Source organism: Colias croceus, chromosome 22, assembly GCF_905220415.1.
Source record: "Colias croceus chromosome 22, ilColCroc2.1".
In the NCBI taxonomy this organism is placed as follows: Eukaryota; Metazoa; Arthropoda; class Insecta; order Lepidoptera; family Pieridae; genus Colias; species Colias croceus.
In genome coordinates this window covers 6,203,290-6,224,771 of record NC_059558.1, presented here as the reverse complement: position 1 = coordinate 6,224,771, position 21,482 = coordinate 6,203,290, and the positions used below count along the sequence as shown (strand labels likewise).

The window sequence follows — 21,482 nt, the reverse complement described above, 5'->3', positions numbered from 1 at the left end:
GTTACTAATTAAATTAATTATTGAGTAAACACGTACTACCATAAATAATTAAAAGAACTGATAGTAAAATTTATTACCGAACTGAGCTAAAAAATAAAAAAAATAAATGCCTAATTAATTTTCCACGTATTTCTTTTAAATTATGTCATATTATTTTTAAGCACCAGGGGGGAGGCGAGCAAATTTCTTCCTTCCTTGTATGGATGTTATTAACAATGTAGGTATCGTGCAGCAACTGATCAGCTTAATCGATACTCAGTTTTTATCAAATCCAGCACCAAATCCAAATCAGATCTTTCCTGTCTCACGCCTGTAGTAACTAAACCGTTTAGACCGTGCAATAAAAATTAAATAAAAAAAAAACCCAACGCAACGAAGAAAAGTGCATAGAAAAAGGAATAAATAATTTCACAAACTTCCCGACGATCTTTAAAAATGAATACCATTTTAAATATTTATAAAAAAAAAACAAAGTCGTCGGGGCTGCCATGCCAACATTATCATAATATATCATATATACCTCTATAAATATTTTTTTTATAATGGTACTTAATTTTTAAGATCGTCGGGAAGTTTGAAAAATGATTTATTCCTTTATCTTCGTTGCTTTGGGATTTTTTTTTTTTAATTTTAAAATTTTTAAACTTCGGTTTCTTATTTTCATGTAATATTTTCAAGTGAGCGAGACCGAACTATCAAATGTACCTCCATATTACATTCCTACATCATATTGATTTGGGCCGTAACCGTGCCCAAATTGTAATGGACCACAGTGGCAAAAGAAGTGGTATATTTAAGAAAAAAAATTCCAAGGGCCAGGCCTATGTGGCTTTGAGTAGAGTTCAAAATTTCCAGGGTGTGGCTATCCTCTCGCTCCCATATCTCCTCTTCTTTCACAGACTTTCAACCCTTCCCTTTCCACCCCTAGTAAATGGCAGAACCAATTTTGATGTAAACCATATTATCTAATTGTACCTATATGTACATTGTACACGTCATATCCTGTCGTTTGATGCTCCATTTGGTTTATTTATACCCACTGTCGCCCCTAAAGTGCCCTAAATGTAATAAACGGATGAACCGATTTCGATAAAATATGACTAATTGTAATTCACACTTTGCCCTTTCATATGCCCCGCCTGAGTATATTATTTGACCACATTCGATTATTGTTCATTCCCACTTTTACCGCTGTAATCTAATAAATGGATTAACCGAATTGGATGAAAATATAACTAACTGTACTTCACCCGTTATGCACTTTCATTTGATATGGCACTTGGGTATATTTGACTCCTTTTGACTTTGACTTCTTTCACAGACTCTTCCCTTTCCACCCCTAGTAAATGGCAGAACCAATTTTGATGTAAACCATATTATCTAATTGTACCTATATGTACATTGTACACGTCATATCCTGTAGTTTGATGCTCCATTTGGTTTATTTATACCCACTGTCGCCCCTAAAGTGCCCTAAATGTAATAAACGGATGAACTGATTTCGATAAAATATGACTAATTGTAATTCACACTTTGCCCTTTCATATGCCCCGCTTGAGTATATTATTTGACCACATTCGATTATTGTTCATTCCCACTTTTACCGCTGTACCTAATCTAATAAATGGATTAACCGAATTGGATAAAAATATAACTAACTGTACTTCACCCGTTATGCACTTTCATTTGATATGTCACTTGGGTATATTTGACAATATTCGTTTTTTTCATTCCCACTTTTACCCGTATATAGGTATAATAAATGGATGAACCGATTTTGATTAAATATGTCTAATTATAATTTACACGTCATGCCCTTTCATTTGATATGTCACTTGAGTATATTTGACAAAATTCATTTTTTATTACCACTTTTATACCTATATATCAAATAAATGGATGAACCGATTTTGATAAAATTTGACTTATTGTTACTTTCATTTGGTCGTTCACTTTCATTTCACTTTTACCCCATATACCTAGATATAATAAATGGATGAACCTATTTTGATACACTTTATCTAAGAACCAGCGTCTGAAAATATGCTGCCTAACAAAAAAAACCGCATCAAATTCGGATTACCTGTTAGCGAGCTACGGTAGTACAAACATATATTATACACATATAGTTGTCAAACACTTATCACCCATATTTATGCGTCGGGAGTTAAAAATATAATACGACATAATTTAAAGGACATTTTATGTATAAAATTTACCTAGAAAAAAACATAATTCTAATTTTACCCCTTCCCCCCTACTACTTCAGCTTACCCCACTCCCCCCCACCCTTGGGGACTTTCGATATGATCACCTGGATATTTATAGGAATAACTGTAACAGATAACATATATCGTACACTGTACAGTGTACAATAAATAGAATGCCTTAGCAAATGTTCGCCGTGAATACTTAAATGGTCATAACTTTTTTGTTTACGAACCGATTGACATGAAATAAACACTAAATGTTAAATGAAGATTACTCCAATATATTAGTGAAAACCGCATCTAAATCGGATAAGCCGTTTCTGAGATTAGCGTGCACGAACATACAGACAAACAGACAAACAGACAAAATTTTTTTTAACTACAGTTTTGGGTTTGGGGTCGATTTAGTAATAACACCTGCTAATTTTTTTTTCCATATTTTCATTGTACAGACACCGCTTTTCTAGAATTTTATTATATGTATTGATGATTGATGATGATGATTGATATTGATAATTACCTACCAAGACTAAACTCGGTAGGTACCTACAAAGTTGTAACTGGCCAGCAATATGATATATTTTTTTAATTAAATAATGTATATATTTTTTGAATAATTTCACACAAATTGTGTTAAAACCAAGAAGCTTATATCCTCTAATACACTGGAGATTGCACTATGACCATTAACTTGAAACAAGAAACTATGACATTCAATGACGTCAGTCATGTTCTTTGTCTCTTTCTGTCGAGTGACCACGCTGGTTTGTAAATTCAGGATTTTTCAAAGTAGAAAAAACTAAAAATCATGGTCTATAAATAATAACGACATATATTTTTAACAGTATTTATATTATAATATTATGGTCATACTTTATAGGTAGGTACATACAATTTTAATTGGTATAGAATGATAGTTATAAATAATTTTTGGCTACAAAGCTTGGATATGAACCGATAAATAGCATTAACATCCTTTGTAAATAGAGGAAAGTTGTGTTTTGCATCAGATGCTGTTTACCAAATTGTTAGCTACTCAGATCTTCTTTTTAGGGCCGATTTTTCAATGCCCAGATAAACAGTCTAATAACTACCCCTCGAATAGATTTATTCAATAGCTTATCTAACTCATAACGGCTCGCCTATTTTTCAATCGTGATTTATTTGATGAATAACTATCTGACCAAATATTTCCATATTGGCAGCTCTGCTCTTGGAGTGGCGAAACAAACATATTAAATTAGTCAGGTTAGAGCGGGATAGAGTCAACTTGCAATATGTCAACAACCGTCATTATGACTCACGTCAGGAGTGCATTTTAAGTTTATCTTGTGTTCTATGATTGTTGATTATTGTTTTGATTCGAGTAAAGAGTTTTGATTAAATTTGTGTTAAAATTTATATATTTTACGATGGAAACGACATAAAGGCAGCGTCCGGCAAATTTTCAATGGCATGATCATCAGTAGGTACTATCAAAAACATCAATTTCAATATGATTTTAATTGATAATTATTTTATAGAAAGAGGCTTTATTGTAAAAATTCTACGCTCTATGTTATTACATACGAAAATATCCCAAATTTGACGCGTCAGTTGTCAACTCAAACGTCTAATCGTCGAATAGCACGCTATCTGGCCGTTGGAGCAGCAGATAGATTTATTCCTCAAATAACGTAGTTATTCGATAGATAAGTCCTATTCGTCTATTGAAAAATTGAATATTTTGTTAACTGAAGAATAAAGTCTATCTAGCTGTTTATCTGGGCATTGAAAAATCGGCCCTTAAACGCGTTGCTTCGACGGGTCAATTTCAAGCCAGAATCATCAAAGAAAAACTGTTTATAAACCTTGCACAAATTTCAGCTAACTTTACAAAGTTTATTTTTAAAAAGGTATTTTTTTCTGGGTCCTGGTAATCCTCAGTAACCTTGATGGGCACATATATTTCTTTTTATTTTACTTTTTGGAAAGCTGAAATACGTAAAACAAAAAATATGAGGTAAGTTAAAAAAGTATAAATTTCAATGTAAAAACGAACAATCTTATAACTACATGTGAGTGCAATACCGATGTCATGTGTTGTTTCATTACTAGTAACAATCTTTAAAATGGTGTTCTAAATTTTCATCATAATATTGTTATTACAATATATTCTCTTCGCTATCCATAAAAACTCGTCATCATGGTTACCTTACTTGTTAAATCTGTTTATTGAAAACTTGTTGAAAAATGATAAAGTATTAGGGAAATAACAAATTTAACATGACTGCTTACTAAAATGATGCTAAATTAGACAATTTTTATGTCCGTGAACTTAGCAGAGCATTTTTAGCAGATCAAAAAAATAATGTGAGTTCTTATCGCGTGCAGTTGAGTTCTATAGTTCCTGATACTTTTTAGAAATAGTTCTGGCGTTTTTACCTGAAAAAACGACATTTGAAACAATGATCTGCCAACTTCCCGTAGCAGAGCATTTTTAGCAGATCAAAAAAATAATGTGAGTTCTTATCGCGTGCAGTTGAGTTCTAGAGTTCCTGATACTTTTTAGAAATAGTTCTGGCGTTTTTACCTGAAAAAACGACATTTGAAAAAATGATCTGCCAACTTCCCGTACTAGATAATTTTTAGCGGATCAAAAAAATAATGTGAGTTCTTATCGCGTGCAGTTGAGTTCTAGAGTTCCTGATACTTTTTAGAAATAGTTCTGGCGTTTTTACCTGAAAAAACGACATTTGAAAAAATAACTTAGCAGAGCATTTTTAGCAGATCAAAAAAATAATGTGAGTTCTTATCGCGTGCAGTTGAGTTCTAGAGTTCCTGATACTTTTTAGAAATAGTTCTGGCGTTTTTACCTGAAAAAACGACATTTGAAAAAATAACTTAGCAGAGCATTTTTAGCGGATCAAAAAAATAATGTGAGTTCTTATCGCGTGCAGTTGAGTTCTAGAGTTCCTGATACTTTTTAGAAATAGTTCTGGCGTTTTTACCTGAAAAAACGACATTTGAAAAAATGATTTTCACACATTTCCGTGCGATTTTAGAAATTACATTCATTTCCTAGGAATTTTATAGAATGACGGATTACATACATTTCCGTTAACATATGTACTATGTTATCGCAAATGTATGAAATCAAGGAATTGTATACAAATCCTAGGAAATGTGTACAATTCTGATACCATTTAGGAAATGTATAAAATGTTGTTTAATTAACTATTTAATGCATAGATATACTAGGAAATGTATAGTCTTCCTCGGAATTGTATATAATTCCAATATCGTATTAGGAAATGTAAAAAGTAAATGATTTCTGTAATAAAACACGTTGTTATTTTTTTATTATAGCACTTATTGAGACAATCGGGTAACAGTCTTACCGTAAAATAATATCCCACCAAAAACATAAATGTAAAATTTGGAGCCGAGTTCAATCGTTGTCTTAATTTGCCAAAAAAGAAATGAGATCTAAATGTGTGCCAAGTTCTGCAGACAGTCCAGAAATTTATTTACAAAGATGTATTAAGTTCTTAGGTTGACTGAAAACTCAATTGTTTTATTTTCCCTTAGAGAACAATGTTTATTCCAAAATATAACTTTTTTAATTTGAATAATATAATTATTTTCACAAAAAACAACTAATGACCTATTGAACCTCATAATTTGATGAGGCTAGTTTTACATACTGTTTATATTTTGTGAGGTTCTAAAAACTAGCCTCATCAAATTATGGGGTTCCATAGGTCATTAGTTGTTTTTTGTGAAAATAATTATATTATTCAAATTAAAAAAGTTATATTTTGGAATAAACATTGTTCTCTAAGGGAAAATAAAACAATTGAGTTTTCAGTCACCCTAAGAACTTAATACATCTTTGTAAATAAATTTCTGGACTGTCTGCAGAACTTGGCACACATTTAGATCTCATTTATTTTTTGGCAAATTAAGACAACGATTGAACTCGGCTCCAAATTTTACATTTATGTTTTTGGTGGGATATCATTACTTTTTGTACAGAAAATTACTCTGCAAATTTGTTTTACTTTATGAATATAATACTTTTTATATACGATTTTTTAATATTTTTTCTTGTGGATTCTTTGTATGGTTTGTTTAGTATTATTTTCTATATTTTCTTGTATGTTATGAATGTCAGCGCACATTGCCCCGTCATTATCTGCAATTTTTTAAACTCGTTTTCTGTTTAAATGATTACATGATTTTCTAAACATCCAGCGTGAATATGTACACACACTATTACAAAGATGCAAAGATCGTTGTAGAAGAATCGTCGCTTTACTCCATGACGTTACGGTATTGCCATGACGAGATTTTGAAATTTTACTCTAAACGCGCCTAAAGATGTTTCACTTATCCCATTGACCACCGAGCGGCCCAATGAGACCACAACACAATAGATTTTCTATTGTGTCTGTGATTCCGGGGGCTGAGTTATTATATTAATATTAATATTACGCAAATTAAACCATTTCGACCTTCGACAAAGCCTTCTTCCATTACACTGAAATTAAAAATAAACTAAACACTCATAAATAAAGAATAAAGAAATGTGAATTTGTAAAATTATATATTATTTTTAACTGTATGAGCAATATTTTTATTACAATTTTCTTTTATTTTACGTTTAATAACAGTTTTGAATAAAGAAATCATGCAATCGAAGTAATCCGCCCTAGCGATACTAGCGCGAGTGAGTGTGATGTCAGAGGCGCATCGAATCTACAGATGTTTCGCGCTAAAATATGTAAACTTCAATAATCTATATCTCAGTCATTTATTGATGGATTTCAAAATTTTTTTCGGCCACTGACTAGTTTTGATCTATTTTTTAAGACTAGTAAGATGAATATAATATTTTCTATTTTTATAAACTTTTCCATTTTTCCATACAAACAAAATTAATGTCATTGAAAAAAAAATTAAATACAGATAAATTCAGTATTTTCTGATTTTTTCCTTTGTACACTCACTATTACCTAGTTGATTACAAAATTTGAACTTTGTAGGTCATCTGGAAGTGGGTTTTGTATATGTCTATAAGTCAGTCAGTCTTAAAAATTGCGATTTTTGGATATTAATATCTACGCAACTGTTTAATCTGTATTTATGAAATTTAAGGTTCTTGTTTATCTTGAGGTCCTCTTGATATGTACCAAATTTGGTTTATATAACTGAAATAGTTTTCGAGTTATAAGGGGGTGAAAAGTGGCTCGAAATGGTTCGTGTAAATATACACACGGCTGCTGCTCGCCAGTTCTCTTCGCTTGAACTCGGCTTGACACGCTGCCGCGTGTCTAGATCTAATAATATGTTCAACTTAACTTCAACTTATATTCAAGCAAATTATTTATTTATTTTATTTATTTATTTATTTATTTATTTATGCTTTATTGCTCAAGATAAATTACAAATTGAGACTTTACCTAGGATACATTATAACAAACGGCGACCTTATCGCTAAATAGCGATTTCTTCCAGACAATCATATTTTCATTTGTTAAGTAATCAGTCCCTTCGTCCCGCTGTCCCCGTGTACATGTCGCAGTCGGATTGTATTACAAACAGCCGGCATTTTGTAATTTGCCGAAATTCGTCTTATTCCAAAATTCTACAAAAAGACGGTCGCGAGCCGACGGAGCCCCACTTCGTGGGGCTCCTATTTCTGTGTAGTTTTAAAAAACAGGAACCTAACCTAACCCACCCCCTTATCCAAACCAAAAATTTCTGATTACGAATTTTCGGCATATTAAATAAAATGCTGGCCGTTTGTAATACGGCGGATTATACAATCCGACTGCGACATACATACCCCTCGTCCCAAGTACCTTCCAATATCTTAGATGTTTTACATTTCCGATTGCTATTTAGGAAATGTATAGATTTCCTAGGAAATGTGTATAAAATAATTTATTTCACTCATTTCCGTGCGATTTAAGGAATTACATACATTTCCTAGGAATTTTATACAATGACAGATTACATATATTTCCATTAACATATATTATAATAGCATCCATATGGCCCTTTACAGCATAATATGATTTAAATTTTAAATGAATATTTTCGAAGATATTACAGATTTAGTATCAGGAATGCATCCGTGCGAAGCCGGGGCGGGTCGTAATATTATAATTATTGCCAACGGTTGTGAGTAAAAGTAAAACAACAGATATTAATGTCTACCTGGTTATAATTGTATAATTTTTTTTTTGAATATGTATATTACCTACTTGTATTTCAGAGAAAGTTACACAATAATCTTCGGAAAAGTAGTAAAACAAAATACTTACAAAAATAAAAAGATTTCTACTATAGTAACGCGTCTTATTTAAAATTTTAATTAAAATGTATTTACAATATTATGTTATGCAAAGGAGAAAATACAGTTTAGCTTAAGTTTATTAACCAATGAAGAATTTCGGCTATAGTTTTATAGTTATGATTTTTGAAGCATAAAAACGTATTACAAGTGCTTTAAATTTTAAGCAAAAGCAATATGATGGAGTGCACAATAATATTTATATAATTTAATGGGTGCCAATAATATTATCATAAATAAGTAAGTAATTAGTATGTCATGAATATATATTTTGCAATACATGAGACTTGAAGGCGTAATAATTTTATTTTAATTTAACACGTATAATGAAGACGGGCTATGTAATAAGAATAAGTTTTAAATATCATATCGTTAAGAATAAAAGTGTGGTCATGAATATAATTAAAAAAGATTGAACGAAAACAAAAAAGTCTACAAAAAAACATAAAAAAATAATAAAAAGTATAGAAAACAAAAAAAAAAACAAAAACAAAAAATATAAAAAAGGGTGTATGAAGACAAAAAAAATCAACAATAAAACGTAAAAAAAAATATTAAAAAACAAAAACTAATAAAACGAAGCAAGTTCTCAACACGTCCCCGTTGTTGGCTTTGGGTAGTGCCGAGATTGAGAATCCAAATTTTTTTTTTTGCGGTTTTAACGATTTCGCCAATGTAACAAACAGTTGAGAAATCATAATCATTTTTTAATCATAATCATAATCATTTTTTAATCATAATCATAATCATTTATTCACCATAAATACAAAATTAAATACTTATTATCATTATCTCAATTAACCAAACATTCAAAATACAAGTACATAGATATTATGCATTGTTGATATGTTGATATTATGTTGCATTAAGAAAGGGTTATTTATTATGGTAATGTAATATTGTAGCTAGGAAGCCGGAATTTAAAGAGAATTCAACGGGTAGTGAAGCGTAACTTTTGAAGTCTTTCCCGAAACGGTATAAAATGCGTCGAATAAATTGAAAAAAAAAAAAACAATTACGATCGAAAAATCGCCCATCTTCAGCATGTCGAATCACTTAAATTATATATTATGTAACAACGCTTGTACAACACAGCAGCATATCGTGAAAAGTTCTGCGAACTATTTCTGAAAAGTATCAGTATATATATATAACTCTAGAACTCAACTGCACGCGATAAGAACTCACATTATTTTTTTGATCCGCTAAAAATGCTCTGCTAAGTTATTTTTTCAAATGTCGTTTTTTCAGGTAAAAACGCCAGAACTATTTCTAAAAAGTATCAGGAACTGTAGAACTCAACTGCACGCGATAAGAACTCACATTATTTTTTTGATCCGCTAAAAATTATCTAAGTAGTACGGGAAGTTGGCAGATCATTTTTTCAAATGTCGTTTATTCAGGTAAAAACGCCAGAACTATTTCTAAAAAGTATCAGGAACTATAGAACTCAACTGCACGCGATAAGAACTCACATTATTTTTTTGATCTGCTAAAAACGCTCTGCTACGGGAAGTTGGCAGATCATTTTTTCAAATGTCGTTTTTTCAGGTAAAAACGCCAGAACTATTTCTAAAAAGTATCAGGAACTCTAGAACTCAACTGTACGCGATAAGAACTCACATTATTTTTTTGATCCGCTAAAAATTATCTAGTACGGGAAGTTGGCAGATCATTTTTTCAAATGTCGTTTTTTCAGGTAAAAACGCCAGAACTATTTCTAAAAAGTATCAGGAACTCTAGAACTCAACTGCACGCGATAAGAACTCACATTATTTTTTTGATCCGCTAAAAATGCTCTGCTAAGTTATTTTTTCAAATGTCGTTTTTTCAGGTAAAAACGCCAGAACTATTTCTAAAAAGTATCAGAAACTCTAGAACTCAACTGCACGCGATAAGAACTCACATTATTTTTTTGATCCGCTAAAAATTATCTAGTACGGGAAGTTGGCAGATCATTTTTTCAAATGTCGTTTTTTCAGGTAAAAACGCCAGAACTATTTCTAAAAAGTATCAGGAACTCTAGAACTCAACTGCACGCGATAAGAACTCACATTATTTTTTTGATCCGCTAAAAATTATCTAGTACGGGAAGTTGGCAGATCATTTTTTCAAATGTCGTTTTTTCAGGTAAAAACGCCAGAACTATTTCTAAAAAGTAACAGGAACTCTAGAACTCAACTGCACGCGATAAGAACTCACATTATTTTTTTGATCCGCTAAAAATGCTCTGCTAAGTTATTTTTTCAAATGTCGTTTTTTCAGGTGAAAACGCCAGAACTATTTCTAAAAAGTATCAGGAACTCTAGAACTCAACTGCACGCGATAAGAACTCACATTATTTTTTTGATCTGCTAAAAATGCTCTGCTAAGTTATTTTTTCAAATGTCGTTTTTTCAGGTAAAAACGCCAGAACTATTTCTAAAAAGTATCAGGAACTCTAGAACTCAACTGCACGCGATAAGAACTCACATTATTTTTTTGATCCGCTAAAAATTATCTAGTACGGGAAGTTGGCAGATCATTTTTTCAAATGTTGTTTTTTCAGGTAAAAACGCCAGAACTATTTCTAATAAGTATCAGGAACTCTAGAACTCAACTGCACGCGATAAGAACTCACATTATTTTTTTGATCCGCTAAAAATGCTCTGCTAAGTTATTTTTTCAAATGTCGTTTTTTCAGGTAAAAACGCCAGAACTATTTCTAAAAAGTATCAGGAACTCTAGAACTCAACTGCACGCGATAAGAACGCACATTATTTTTTTGATCCGCTAAAAATTATCTAGTACGGGAAGTAGGCAGATCATTTTTTCAAATGTCGTTTTTTCAGGTAAAAACGCCAGAACTATTTCTCAAAAGTATCAGGAACTCTAGAACTCAACTGCACGCGATAAGAACTCACATTATTTTTTTGATCTGCTAAAAATGCTCTGCTAAGTTATTTTTTCAAATGTCGTTTTTTCAGGTAAAAACGCCAGAACTATTTCTAAAAAGTATCAGGAACTCTAGAACTCAACTGCACGCGATAAGAACTCACATTATTTTTTTGATCCGCTAAAAATTATCTAGTACGGGAAGTTGGCAGATCATTTTTTTAAATGTCGTTTTTTCAGGTAAAAACGCCAGAACTGTTTCTAAAAAGTATCAGGAACTCTAGAACTCAACTGCACGCGATAAGAACTCACATTATTTTTTTGATCCGCTAAAAATGCTCTGCTAAGTTATTTTTTCAAATGTCGTTTTTTTAGGTAAAAACGCCAGAACTATTTCTAAAAAGTATCAGGAACTCTAGAACTCAACTGCACGCGATAAGAACTCACATTATTTTTTTGATCCGCTAAAAATGCTCTGCTAAGTTATTTTTTCAAATGTCGTTTTTTCAGGTAAAAACGCCAGAACTATTTCTAAAAAGTATCAGGAACTCTAGAACTCAACTGCACGCGATAAGAACTCACATTATTTTTTTGATCCGCTAAAAATGCTCTGCTAAGTTATTTTTTCAAATGTCGTTTTTTCAGGTAAAAACGCCAGAACTATTTCTAAAAAGTATCAGGAACTCTAGAACTCAACTGCACGCGATAAGAACGCACATTATTTTTTTGATCCGCTAAAAATTATCTAGTACGGGAAGTTGGCAGATCATTTTTTCAAATGTCGTTTTTTCAGGTAAAAACGCCAGAACTATTTCTCAAAAGTATCAGGAACTCTAGAACTCAACTGCACGCGATAAGAACTCACATTATTTTTTTGATCCGCTAAAAATGCTCTGCTAAGTTATTTTTTCAAATGTCGTTTTTTCAGGTAAAAACGCCAGAACTATTTCTAAAAAGTATCAGGAACTCTAGAACTCAACTGCACGCGATAAGAACTCACATTATTTTTTTGATCTGCTAAAAATGCTCTGCTACGGGAAGTTGGCAGATCATTTTTTCAAATGTCGTTTTTTCAGGTAAAAACGCCAGAACTATTTCTAAAAAGTATCAGGAACTATAGAACTCAACTGCACGCGATAAGAACTCACATTATTTTTTTGATCTGCTAAAAATGCTCTGCTAAGTTCACGGACATACAATTTTTGCCATTGAAATGATTCTAAACAGGTAAATGCAGGAGTATTGAGGAATATTGTAAATAACGTAAATATACACTTGCCTGTGAAATTCTATGCCAGAATTTGGTGTCCAAACACTTCTGCAATTTTGCACAATACAATGCATTCTTTATATTCGGAAAATATTCATTAAATAAGCAACAATATTAACTTAAATATTCGAAGCGACGCAATTTTTTTGACACACATGCCATATTGACAAAGTGAGAGTTGCTACAATTTTATTATGGTGACTACCCATAATCAGGAAGTATCGCTTTTTAATAATTGGTTCAGATACTTAGTTTATTTAGCATAAATAATAATTGTCTCATCCAACAATGCTTCTGAATGACGTTGTTGGCAATTTATCAACAAACTCATGTACAAAAACTAACCTTTTGCACAGAATATTACAGCATACATAGTAGCCTTGGGAAAACTTCGTATTAACAGTGGCAATACCAAGTTAGGTGTGAAAGTGATAAAAAACATGAACTGGGCAATATTTTCTTGTTACACGTCAATGTTCATACCGAAATCTCCAGTGTATTAGATATAAGCTTCTTGGTTAAAACTTATGTAATTCCTTTTTGTTTTACATAGGAAATAGCAGAACCATTAATAGACGCTCCTGAAATGGTAAGTAATTTTAATCAATTACAATATAGTTAAAAAATGTTATAATTATACATGTTTTTTTTGAGCATTGGAAGAATATATTTTTAATGTTAATTAATAATAATCTGTTCTGATTAACGCATTATGGCCTGTTTATTTATTTTTCAGTGGTCTGGCTCACAGAATTCGTCCAATAATCCATTTCTTTTACCCGTATGTAATGCTACATGTCCACCGGTAAGAAACATTATAAATATATGAATATAATAATAATTAAAAGAACAAATTAAATTATTTTAAAATAGAACGTTTCCATCTTTTATGTATCTATTCAACTATCTATTGCAATAATACTAAAAAACAAACAATCTAAAAAAATGTAATATGTTACAGGGACCTCAAGGCCTGCCGGGTTTAAAAGGAGACCAGGGCCCACCGGGTTACACCGGATTACCTGTAAGTGTTGTTTAGGTTGTTTAGCTATTATAACATTTTGTATTATAAATTGCAAAACATTATTAGAAATCAAACCTTTTTTTATATTTGAATAAAATACAATTAAAATTTCAGTTCACCTTTTATTTTTTGTTATCTTTGAATTCCTTAACCGCCTCTGCTCTCAACAAACTATAAAAAAAAAAATATTATTATTTTAGGGTGTTCGAGGTCTGCAAGGCCCTCCGGGTATAATCGGCCCGCCGGGACTTAAAGGAGCTAAAGGAGAGCAGGGATTACCAGGGATAAGTAGCAATGTATGATTATTATTTTGTTTGAAAATGACAAGGAAATAACCTCTAATAATAGTTTTCGTTATTAATCTTGTCAGTTGTCTATCCACCAACCATGTTTTATATGAAATAAATTAATTATTATATGTCACTAATAGTCTCATTTTGGTTAAAAGCTAGTAAATAACTTCTACTTCACAGGTTGCCGTGATACCAGGGCCACCTGGCCTTCCGGGAGAACCTGGGCGTCGGGGTAGTAAAGGAGAAAGGGGAGAACCGGGTCAAAAGGGTATCTATATAATTAAAACCTTAGTTTAAAAGTATGTAGTGTAATTTATTTAATAAACACTGTTAAAAAATGCAAATCCAGACATTATTAGGACTTATAGGATCCCGTAGTTTACAAAGGACGATAATGTTCCGAGTATATACATAAAATGGCACGTGGGAGTTAAAATAAATATTTCTAGATTATCCATTTGACCTTTTTAAATTTATTTGAATTTTTGTTTATTCAGAACTTACCATTATAGTCTCTTATAAAAAATGATTTTAACTCTGTGATTTTAACTAATTTTAGGGGAACCAGGTGAAGCCGGTTTAGTGGGTTTGTCTGGTCTGCCTGGAGTTGATGGAAAGGATGTACGTAATATATTTCAAGTGTTTTCTTATAATATTAATTAATAATGTAATCAATTTATTTTTATTTTATGAAATTATCTTCAATTTCTTCATACTTTGCTTCTTATGAGCCTTTTACGTGAAGTCATATTTTAATACGAATTTTATTTGTTGTTTAATTGTTATTACTATGTCAGGGACAACCGGGTCCTCCAGGGCCAATAGGACCGCGGGGTGAAATCGGTCCTCCAGGCCCTCCCGGATCAATTGCACATATGAATATGTCTGTGATTCACGGTAAGCGACACACAGTATTTCTATTGTAGTAATTCCACACAGTAACTAGAGTTATTTGTAAAAAAAGTTTGTAATAAGCATAGATGAATAAATTGTTCAAAATGCAGTAATTTGTTTATAATTTTAACTTTTTACTAACTAAATGTAATTATTTTATTGTGTGTACGTTCATAATAAAATTTATGCATAGAATTCGAATTACATATTTCAGGTAGTAAAGGAGAGAAAGGTTCTTCGGGGAGACCGGGGCGGGATGGTGAGCCGGGGCCTCGGGGCATTCCTGGATTAATCGGGCCAATTGTACGTACTACATTCTCAATGTCATGTTTGAATTGAGTTGGAATTTATTTTTATATCCCATAATCATTTTCTACATAAATAAAGGGTCTACCGGGTCCACAAGGTTTTACTGGTATCGCAGGGCCTCAAGGCGAAAGGGGCTCACCGGGATTACCAGGCCCTGAAGGAAAAACAGGGCCGGAAGGACCACAAGTATGTTATTTTTACACGCAAATCTGAGTTAAGTTATTACCATTACTAGTAAGTAAAATAATAAAGAGCATTTGTTATATTTTACATTGAACATTAAAATTTATTGATTGTTAGTAAGAATTAATAACTATTTTATTAAATTCATAATCTCCTTTTTTGTTTTTAACTTATTAAGTGGACGATGTGATTACAGTAAGTTAATTTATATTAACTTTGTAGATTATTAAAATTGTAGGAAGGTATTCAAATCTCACAGTGTAGCTGTAAGATTTAGTAGATGTGTACTGTTATATTATGTATATAGAAGATTGCGGATAATAAACAATTACTTTTTCTTCAATCGAGTAATCGAATATTTTTATTAAGTTTAAAACGATTAATATTATATAGGGTCCAGAAGGTCGGCCAGGGCCGGCTGGTCCTCCAGGGCCTCCGGGCTTGTCTGTCCCACCGTTATCTACCACCAGTGTTCCAGGACCACCAGGACCGCCAGGAGAAAGAGGACAGGTAAGTTTTTATAGGAGTATTGAGAATAAGAATGATTTTGATTCAATTTTGTACTATGTGTTATCTTAACGCTTATTATAAATATTAGTATTAATGTTTATTTTATATTAAGCAAAAGGACACGTTATTGCTATCGTATTTATCAGAAATGATGATGCAACTAAGCATTATTATGTGTATAAAAATAATTCTCTTATTACTTTTGCACAGAAAGGTGAAGCAGGGCTTGCTGGTATACCAGGTAGAGATGGATTGGATGGTATACCAGGGGCCCCGGGCCCTCGGGGCCCGCCGGGCCTTGCTGCTCCTAGAGATATTATTGTCGAGGTAAGATTTAAGATTTGCTTTTATATTTATATGAAGTAAAATTTCAAATTTTCGTGTTACATCAATCATGCAAATAACAATTAAGTATGCGTTTTGTTTGAGTAAATAGACATTATTGATTAGGTACAGGAGAATTAAAAGAAGAAAGAAGTTAGATTTACCGATTACCGTATTATTGTATATATTTTTAATCGAATTAAAAAATAACGAAGTAAAAGCTAATGCTTAATTTCACATAGGAAGTTTCGTACCGATTTTAATTCAATTCTTTTTTTTCAGCAATCTTCATTGACCGAAGCAGACGTGAGAAATATTTGTCAAGCTTTACTACAAGGTAAATAGACACTTAAAAAATATTTTATTTCGATTTGTGTGTCCATTTCAGTTTTAAATTTAAGTTTGTTATTTGATAAGTAAAAATTTACAGAGGGATTAAAGGAACTAGCGAGTAGTTTGATGGCTGTGCCGGTATCTGCGGGGAGACGAGGACCACCGGGGAGACCGGGTCCAGCAGGAGCGGCAGGTAAGATACAATTGACACCACCGAATGTTAAAAATAATTTTGTTTTAATTAAGCAATTTTTTTTATGTATTCAATGGTTGTTATATAAGTTTGTCTTTGTTTGATGCGATATAGAATAATGATTGTGAATAGACTAGAGGAAGAACGAAAATAGTATAAGTTTTGTTTGTAATAAAATAATCTGAATAACAATCAATCATTTATAAGATAAAGTTTCTTATGAAACCACACTCAAATTTATTTACATATCTCTGTACAATATAAAAGAAGGTATATTCCTTTCCGTTTTTTTTTCTTTTTTAATAATAACGATTATACAATTACTTCAAGGTACACCAGGTGAGCCTGGTTCCCCCGGGCCCCGCGGTTACCCGGGTGAGACGGGTGAACCGGGGCGACCAGGCGCGCCGGGGCCCAGCGGGGACAAAGGGGATAAGGGGGAGCGGGGGCCAGAGGGCGTTGGGATCCCGGGGCCTCAGGGACTTGTTGGGTTGCCGGGTGAGTGAGAGATTTATTTATTTAGTATAGTAGACACCTGTTCTATACTTTAAAATAAAAATACTACTAATATCGCGTAACTTTGTATACGTACAAACTGTAAATTAAAGCTTAAATGGTTAGGTAATAAGTGAAAAGTTTAATTAAATGTGAATCGTTTATGAATTTGTTTAATTTTGTTGTTTTTCTTTTTTCATCGTTTATAAACTTTTTGTGGTTTAAACGTTAACGTCGTTAGTAATGTTAAGTACCTAAAGTTAACTAAAATGCGACGTGAAATTACCATTTTCATTTTCAATGCAATTCATTTTCAATGCAATTTAATAATCTAAATATTTTGTTACTTGCGAGTTAAAATAGCCAAAGTATTTTTCTGACAATATAAAATCACACAATTTTAAACCATTATAATAATCCATAAATATTTCATAAATTTAAAAGGGGAAAAATCGAAAAATACACAAAAATTACTGGATGGTGAATTAATTTTCTGTACTGTTATTTTAGGTCCCGTTGGTCCTCCGGGTCCAGAAGGAAGACACGGTGAGCGAGGTGATCCGGGTAGAGAAGGTCAGTTCATCGATTGCAGTTTCAATTATATTAATTTATTTAATGATTGAATATTTGATATTAATAAACTAATTAAAAAAAATTACAGGTGCAATAGGTCCCAGAGGTGTTCCAGGTCCCAGAGGAACGTGCGAATGTCCCACAGTATCTTATTACGCGTATCCACAGATTATGGGAAATATTAAAGGGCCATAGATAAAATATATTTTCACAATTTTCTAACGGTGCATTTACACCAAACGAGCGAATGCTCATTCTAAAACCACTATGTCAAATTATTTTAGTAAAACAGGCGTAGAGCATTCTTTCGTTTTTCTTAGTGCGTTCCAAAAGATTCCATGCAATGTTCTAACTTCTAATATTGAACAACACTGAATAAAACTTTTCGTCTACTCTAAAAGATCACGAATGAATACTCTTGCTCTAGCTCTATGTTCGTTTGATGTAAATCCACCGTAAGAAAAAACCGTTACATACCTGTGAAATTTCGTGATATTGATAACGTATTTATATTATGTATCTCAATTTTGTACACAAATATACTCAATGTATTTTTTACACAAATTTTTTTTCAACATTTTCATAATTTATATCCTAACATACCTATTAAATTGAGCGTGGTTCGGATTTGATCTCTTGTTTTTGGGATCCTTGCTACGAAAAATATATTTTGTAGACCTAGTAATATTTGAAACTAGCGGTCCGCCCCGGCTTCGCCCGTGGTACATATTTACGTTTTCTCTACATAAGAACCATCCTCGTACTTCAAGGAATATAATAAAAAAAGAATTAACGAAATCGGTTCAGCCGTTCTCAAGTTATGCGCTTACCAACACATTTTGGGATTCATTTTTATATTATACTAGCGGTCCGCCCCGGCTTCGCCCGTGGTACATATTAACGTTTTCTCTACATAAGAACCATCCTCGTACTTCAAGGAATATAATAAAAAAAGAATTATCGAAATCGGTTCAGCCGTTCTCGAGTTATGGAATTACAACGAAAAGTGGCATTGATTTTTATATATTAGAAGAAGAAGATTGATAAAACTCAATATCTACTTAAAATAACAGTAAATCGAAGTCAATGTTATTTCGTTCAAACGGGTGTTTATTTTAAAACAAATTGTAATGGTAGTAAAAATACCGAATTATTTCGAAATTAATATATGCTAAGAGCAATGGTATACGTTATTATCTAAGATTTGGCACATAAGAAATAATTTGTATTTGCAGTAAGGTAATGTTAACTATTGTATTTTAATAGAACGAATAAAACACTTTATTCTTATGCGGATTGTTTTATTTAATCTCAATATTATTCTAAAACATACATACAATGTATAAAACATTAAAAATATATGTTAAGAAATAACATATAAGATAGTAACAATATTTTACATAGGTATTATGATGTAAAATAAAAATTGCAAATCAGCAACAAAATGACACAAAACTCTTCTTCATTTAGTTCTATGATGAATTAAAGTTTGATAATATATAATGACATAAACATGCTTCAGCCATATTTTTATTTATTTTTCTTCACTTTTCATCCACGCAACAATAATGTACCATTTCGAAGCATGGCAAGTCAGGCTGGTAACAATATAAGTTGCTTACACCCTTTATAATAATATTTTTGCTTCAATTATTGGCTGGTTCAATTTCTCTGACAGTGTCTATATCCGCCTTGCAGAAGAAACACTGTTTGCTGTTCAATAGATGTTGCATAATACAAGCCCTGTAATGTAAGAGATATTTACATACAATTGATTATTTAAGAAACGTTTCCAAAATTGAATATTTGCGCTTGAAAGTATTCGCTAAGCGTTGAATGCTTTCTCACGCCTTTATTGTTAAATGTTTTATTTTGGGACCATATTTGAATAGATGTTAATACGGTATATGCCTGAATTTAAACGTAGTTTGGTCAGAAATAAAGTAAAGCTATACTTAATTATGTTTTAAATATGGAAATATCATGAATACCGTCAGACTGAAATTAATACGGTCAATGGTCATAAACAGCTAAATAGTAGCGAGAATAGATTCTACTGATAAGAATGAAGGAAATGCCATATTCTGTTATGAGACAAAAAATATTTAAAAACACTAACAAATACGCTTTAATAAAGTAAACTCATGAAACTATGTATTTAATTGTATTGTCACCGATCCTTGATAAGTGTACAAAATGAATTAAAACAGTCCATTAAAAGTGGGTCAAAGTCTAAATATAAGTGGACTGTGAAGCTAAGAGCAAGCAGTTGAGACCGACGGCTTGAAGCCGTGACCGCGCGGAAAACTATAATGGACATTCATTCACTGCCGTACACGGATTGCTCGAGACGTCGCGACCGCTTCAAGCCGTCAACTGCGTGGTTTGTCGCGACAGCTCGAGCAGTCAACGACCGACCGCTCGAGCAGTCCGTGTACGTCGCTCAGCCGTTAACTGTCGAGCCGCCCGTGTACGGCCGCTCTAATAAAAGCGGGTTAATATCCACCAAATACATCAACTCATCCATACCTGCAGGAATGGTGACCACAAGGCATGAACGCCGTATCGGCTGGTCTAGCATAACATATGGTGCAGAGAAGATCAGACTGAGTTCCACTTGATCCAGGAGATTTGGACTTTATCAAATTATCTCTTGCTAGTCGTAAGCGTTCTATTGCGGAATTTAATGCTTTGAGTTCTTCTGTTGTTACGTCATCAGGGTCTGGAAGAAGGGAAGTATCATATGTAGAAATATACGGCTTATAGGCAAAAGGGTACAATTAGTTATGATGGAGGCTTGTTTTATATTACCTACAGTTTATTGAGAAAATAGTGTTTTTATTTATTTGTATAATATTTAAAATTGTAACAGAACCCTTTTTATTTCTGAATCAAGTTAGGCAAATTTATGTCGTCAGGATTTTGTAAAAGGGCTGAAAAGAGTTTATATCGGAAATTGCATCGATTATAATATTGTCACAGATAATTTAAGTGTAAAAAACAATAACTGCATTATAATCCTTTTTTATTGGGAAACAAATAAAGATAACCGGTAACCATTTAATAAGAGATTGAACACGGCCCTCTCTTGCTTAATTACTTAAAAATTACGCAAAAGTTCTCGTTTATTTTGGTAAAATTGCGAAAACTCCTTGGTAGCTAATTTAAAAAGATATAAATTGTACTTACATTTATAAAAGGAGAAATGTTTATCATCCTTAGAGAGCATGAATTCGAGACCGTCCAAGCGAAACAGGGGCTCTGATACAAGTGAGCTTGCTACTTTATTCAGATGCTGTAAAAACAATTTTTGAAGTGAAACTTCTTTATCGGGGTCGGAAAAATATTTCGTGTAACATTTTTTCGTTACGCGTGACATTTTTCTGTTACGCGCCATCTTTTTATTATCCCTACTATGCCGTGATTCGACGTATTTCTGTAAAGTTATAGTAAATTATTTTTTGAAAAATAAGGTCATACAGAAGTTTCACTTCTTACGTGTGTGCACTAGTACACGCACACATTTTTTTAATGGGTCGATAGGGTAATATCCTTTCTTGAATATAAATAGAATGATAATATAATGATTGGTTTTGAGGCAGTACAATCTTGACGAACAGTACTACTTATATAACGAAATTTGATGCAGTCACTGTA

The 21,482-nt window shown here is 32.3% G+C and overlaps 2 protein-coding genes across 3 annotated transcripts in view; one reads left to right on the top strand and one right to left on the bottom strand.

Annotated features, from left to right (window-relative positions):
• The window catches only part of LOC123702031 (collagen alpha-1(IX) chain-like), a 32,905-nt gene extending 14,318 nt beyond the window's left edge, over positions 1-18,587 (top strand). For both annotated transcript variants that reach the window (XM_045649688.1, XM_045649687.1), the window contains exons 8-23: positions 13,248-13,283; positions 13,431-13,499; positions 13,656-13,718; positions 13,919-14,014; positions 14,192-14,279; positions 14,571-14,632; positions 14,809-14,908; positions 15,120-15,208; positions 15,293-15,400; positions 15,791-15,907; positions 16,118-16,234; positions 16,514-16,568; positions 16,662-16,757; positions 17,088-17,255; positions 17,763-17,825; positions 17,914-18,587. In XM_045649688.1, the coding sequence (XP_045505644.1) occupies positions 13,248-13,283; positions 13,431-13,499; positions 13,656-13,718; positions 13,919-14,014; positions 14,192-14,279; positions 14,571-14,632; positions 14,809-14,908; positions 15,120-15,208; positions 15,293-15,400; positions 15,791-15,907; positions 16,118-16,234; positions 16,514-16,568; positions 16,662-16,757; positions 17,088-17,255; positions 17,763-17,825; positions 17,914-18,020 (1,434 nt within the window). In that variant the 3' untranslated portion in view covers positions 18,021-18,587. The remainder of the gene's footprint in view (positions 1-13,247; positions 13,284-13,430; positions 13,500-13,655; positions 13,719-13,918; positions 14,015-14,191; positions 14,280-14,570; positions 14,633-14,808; positions 14,909-15,119; positions 15,209-15,292; positions 15,401-15,790; positions 15,908-16,117; positions 16,235-16,513; positions 16,569-16,661; positions 16,758-17,087; positions 17,256-17,762; positions 17,826-17,913) is intronic.
• Positions 18,588-19,366: 779 nt separating this feature from the next.
• Positions 19,367-21,482, bottom strand: part of LOC123701989 (E3 ubiquitin-protein ligase RNF123-like) — a 36,306-nt gene continuing 34,190 nt past the window's right edge. The window contains exons 34-36 of the mRNA XM_045649620.1: positions 21,015-21,120; positions 20,355-20,547; positions 19,367-19,568 (exon numbers count right to left, since the gene is read on the bottom strand). Coding sequence (XP_045505576.1) covers positions 19,472-19,568; positions 20,355-20,547; positions 21,015-21,120 — 396 coding nt within the window. The 3' untranslated portion in view covers positions 19,367-19,471. The remainder of the gene's footprint in view (positions 19,569-20,354; positions 20,548-21,014; positions 21,121-21,482) is intronic.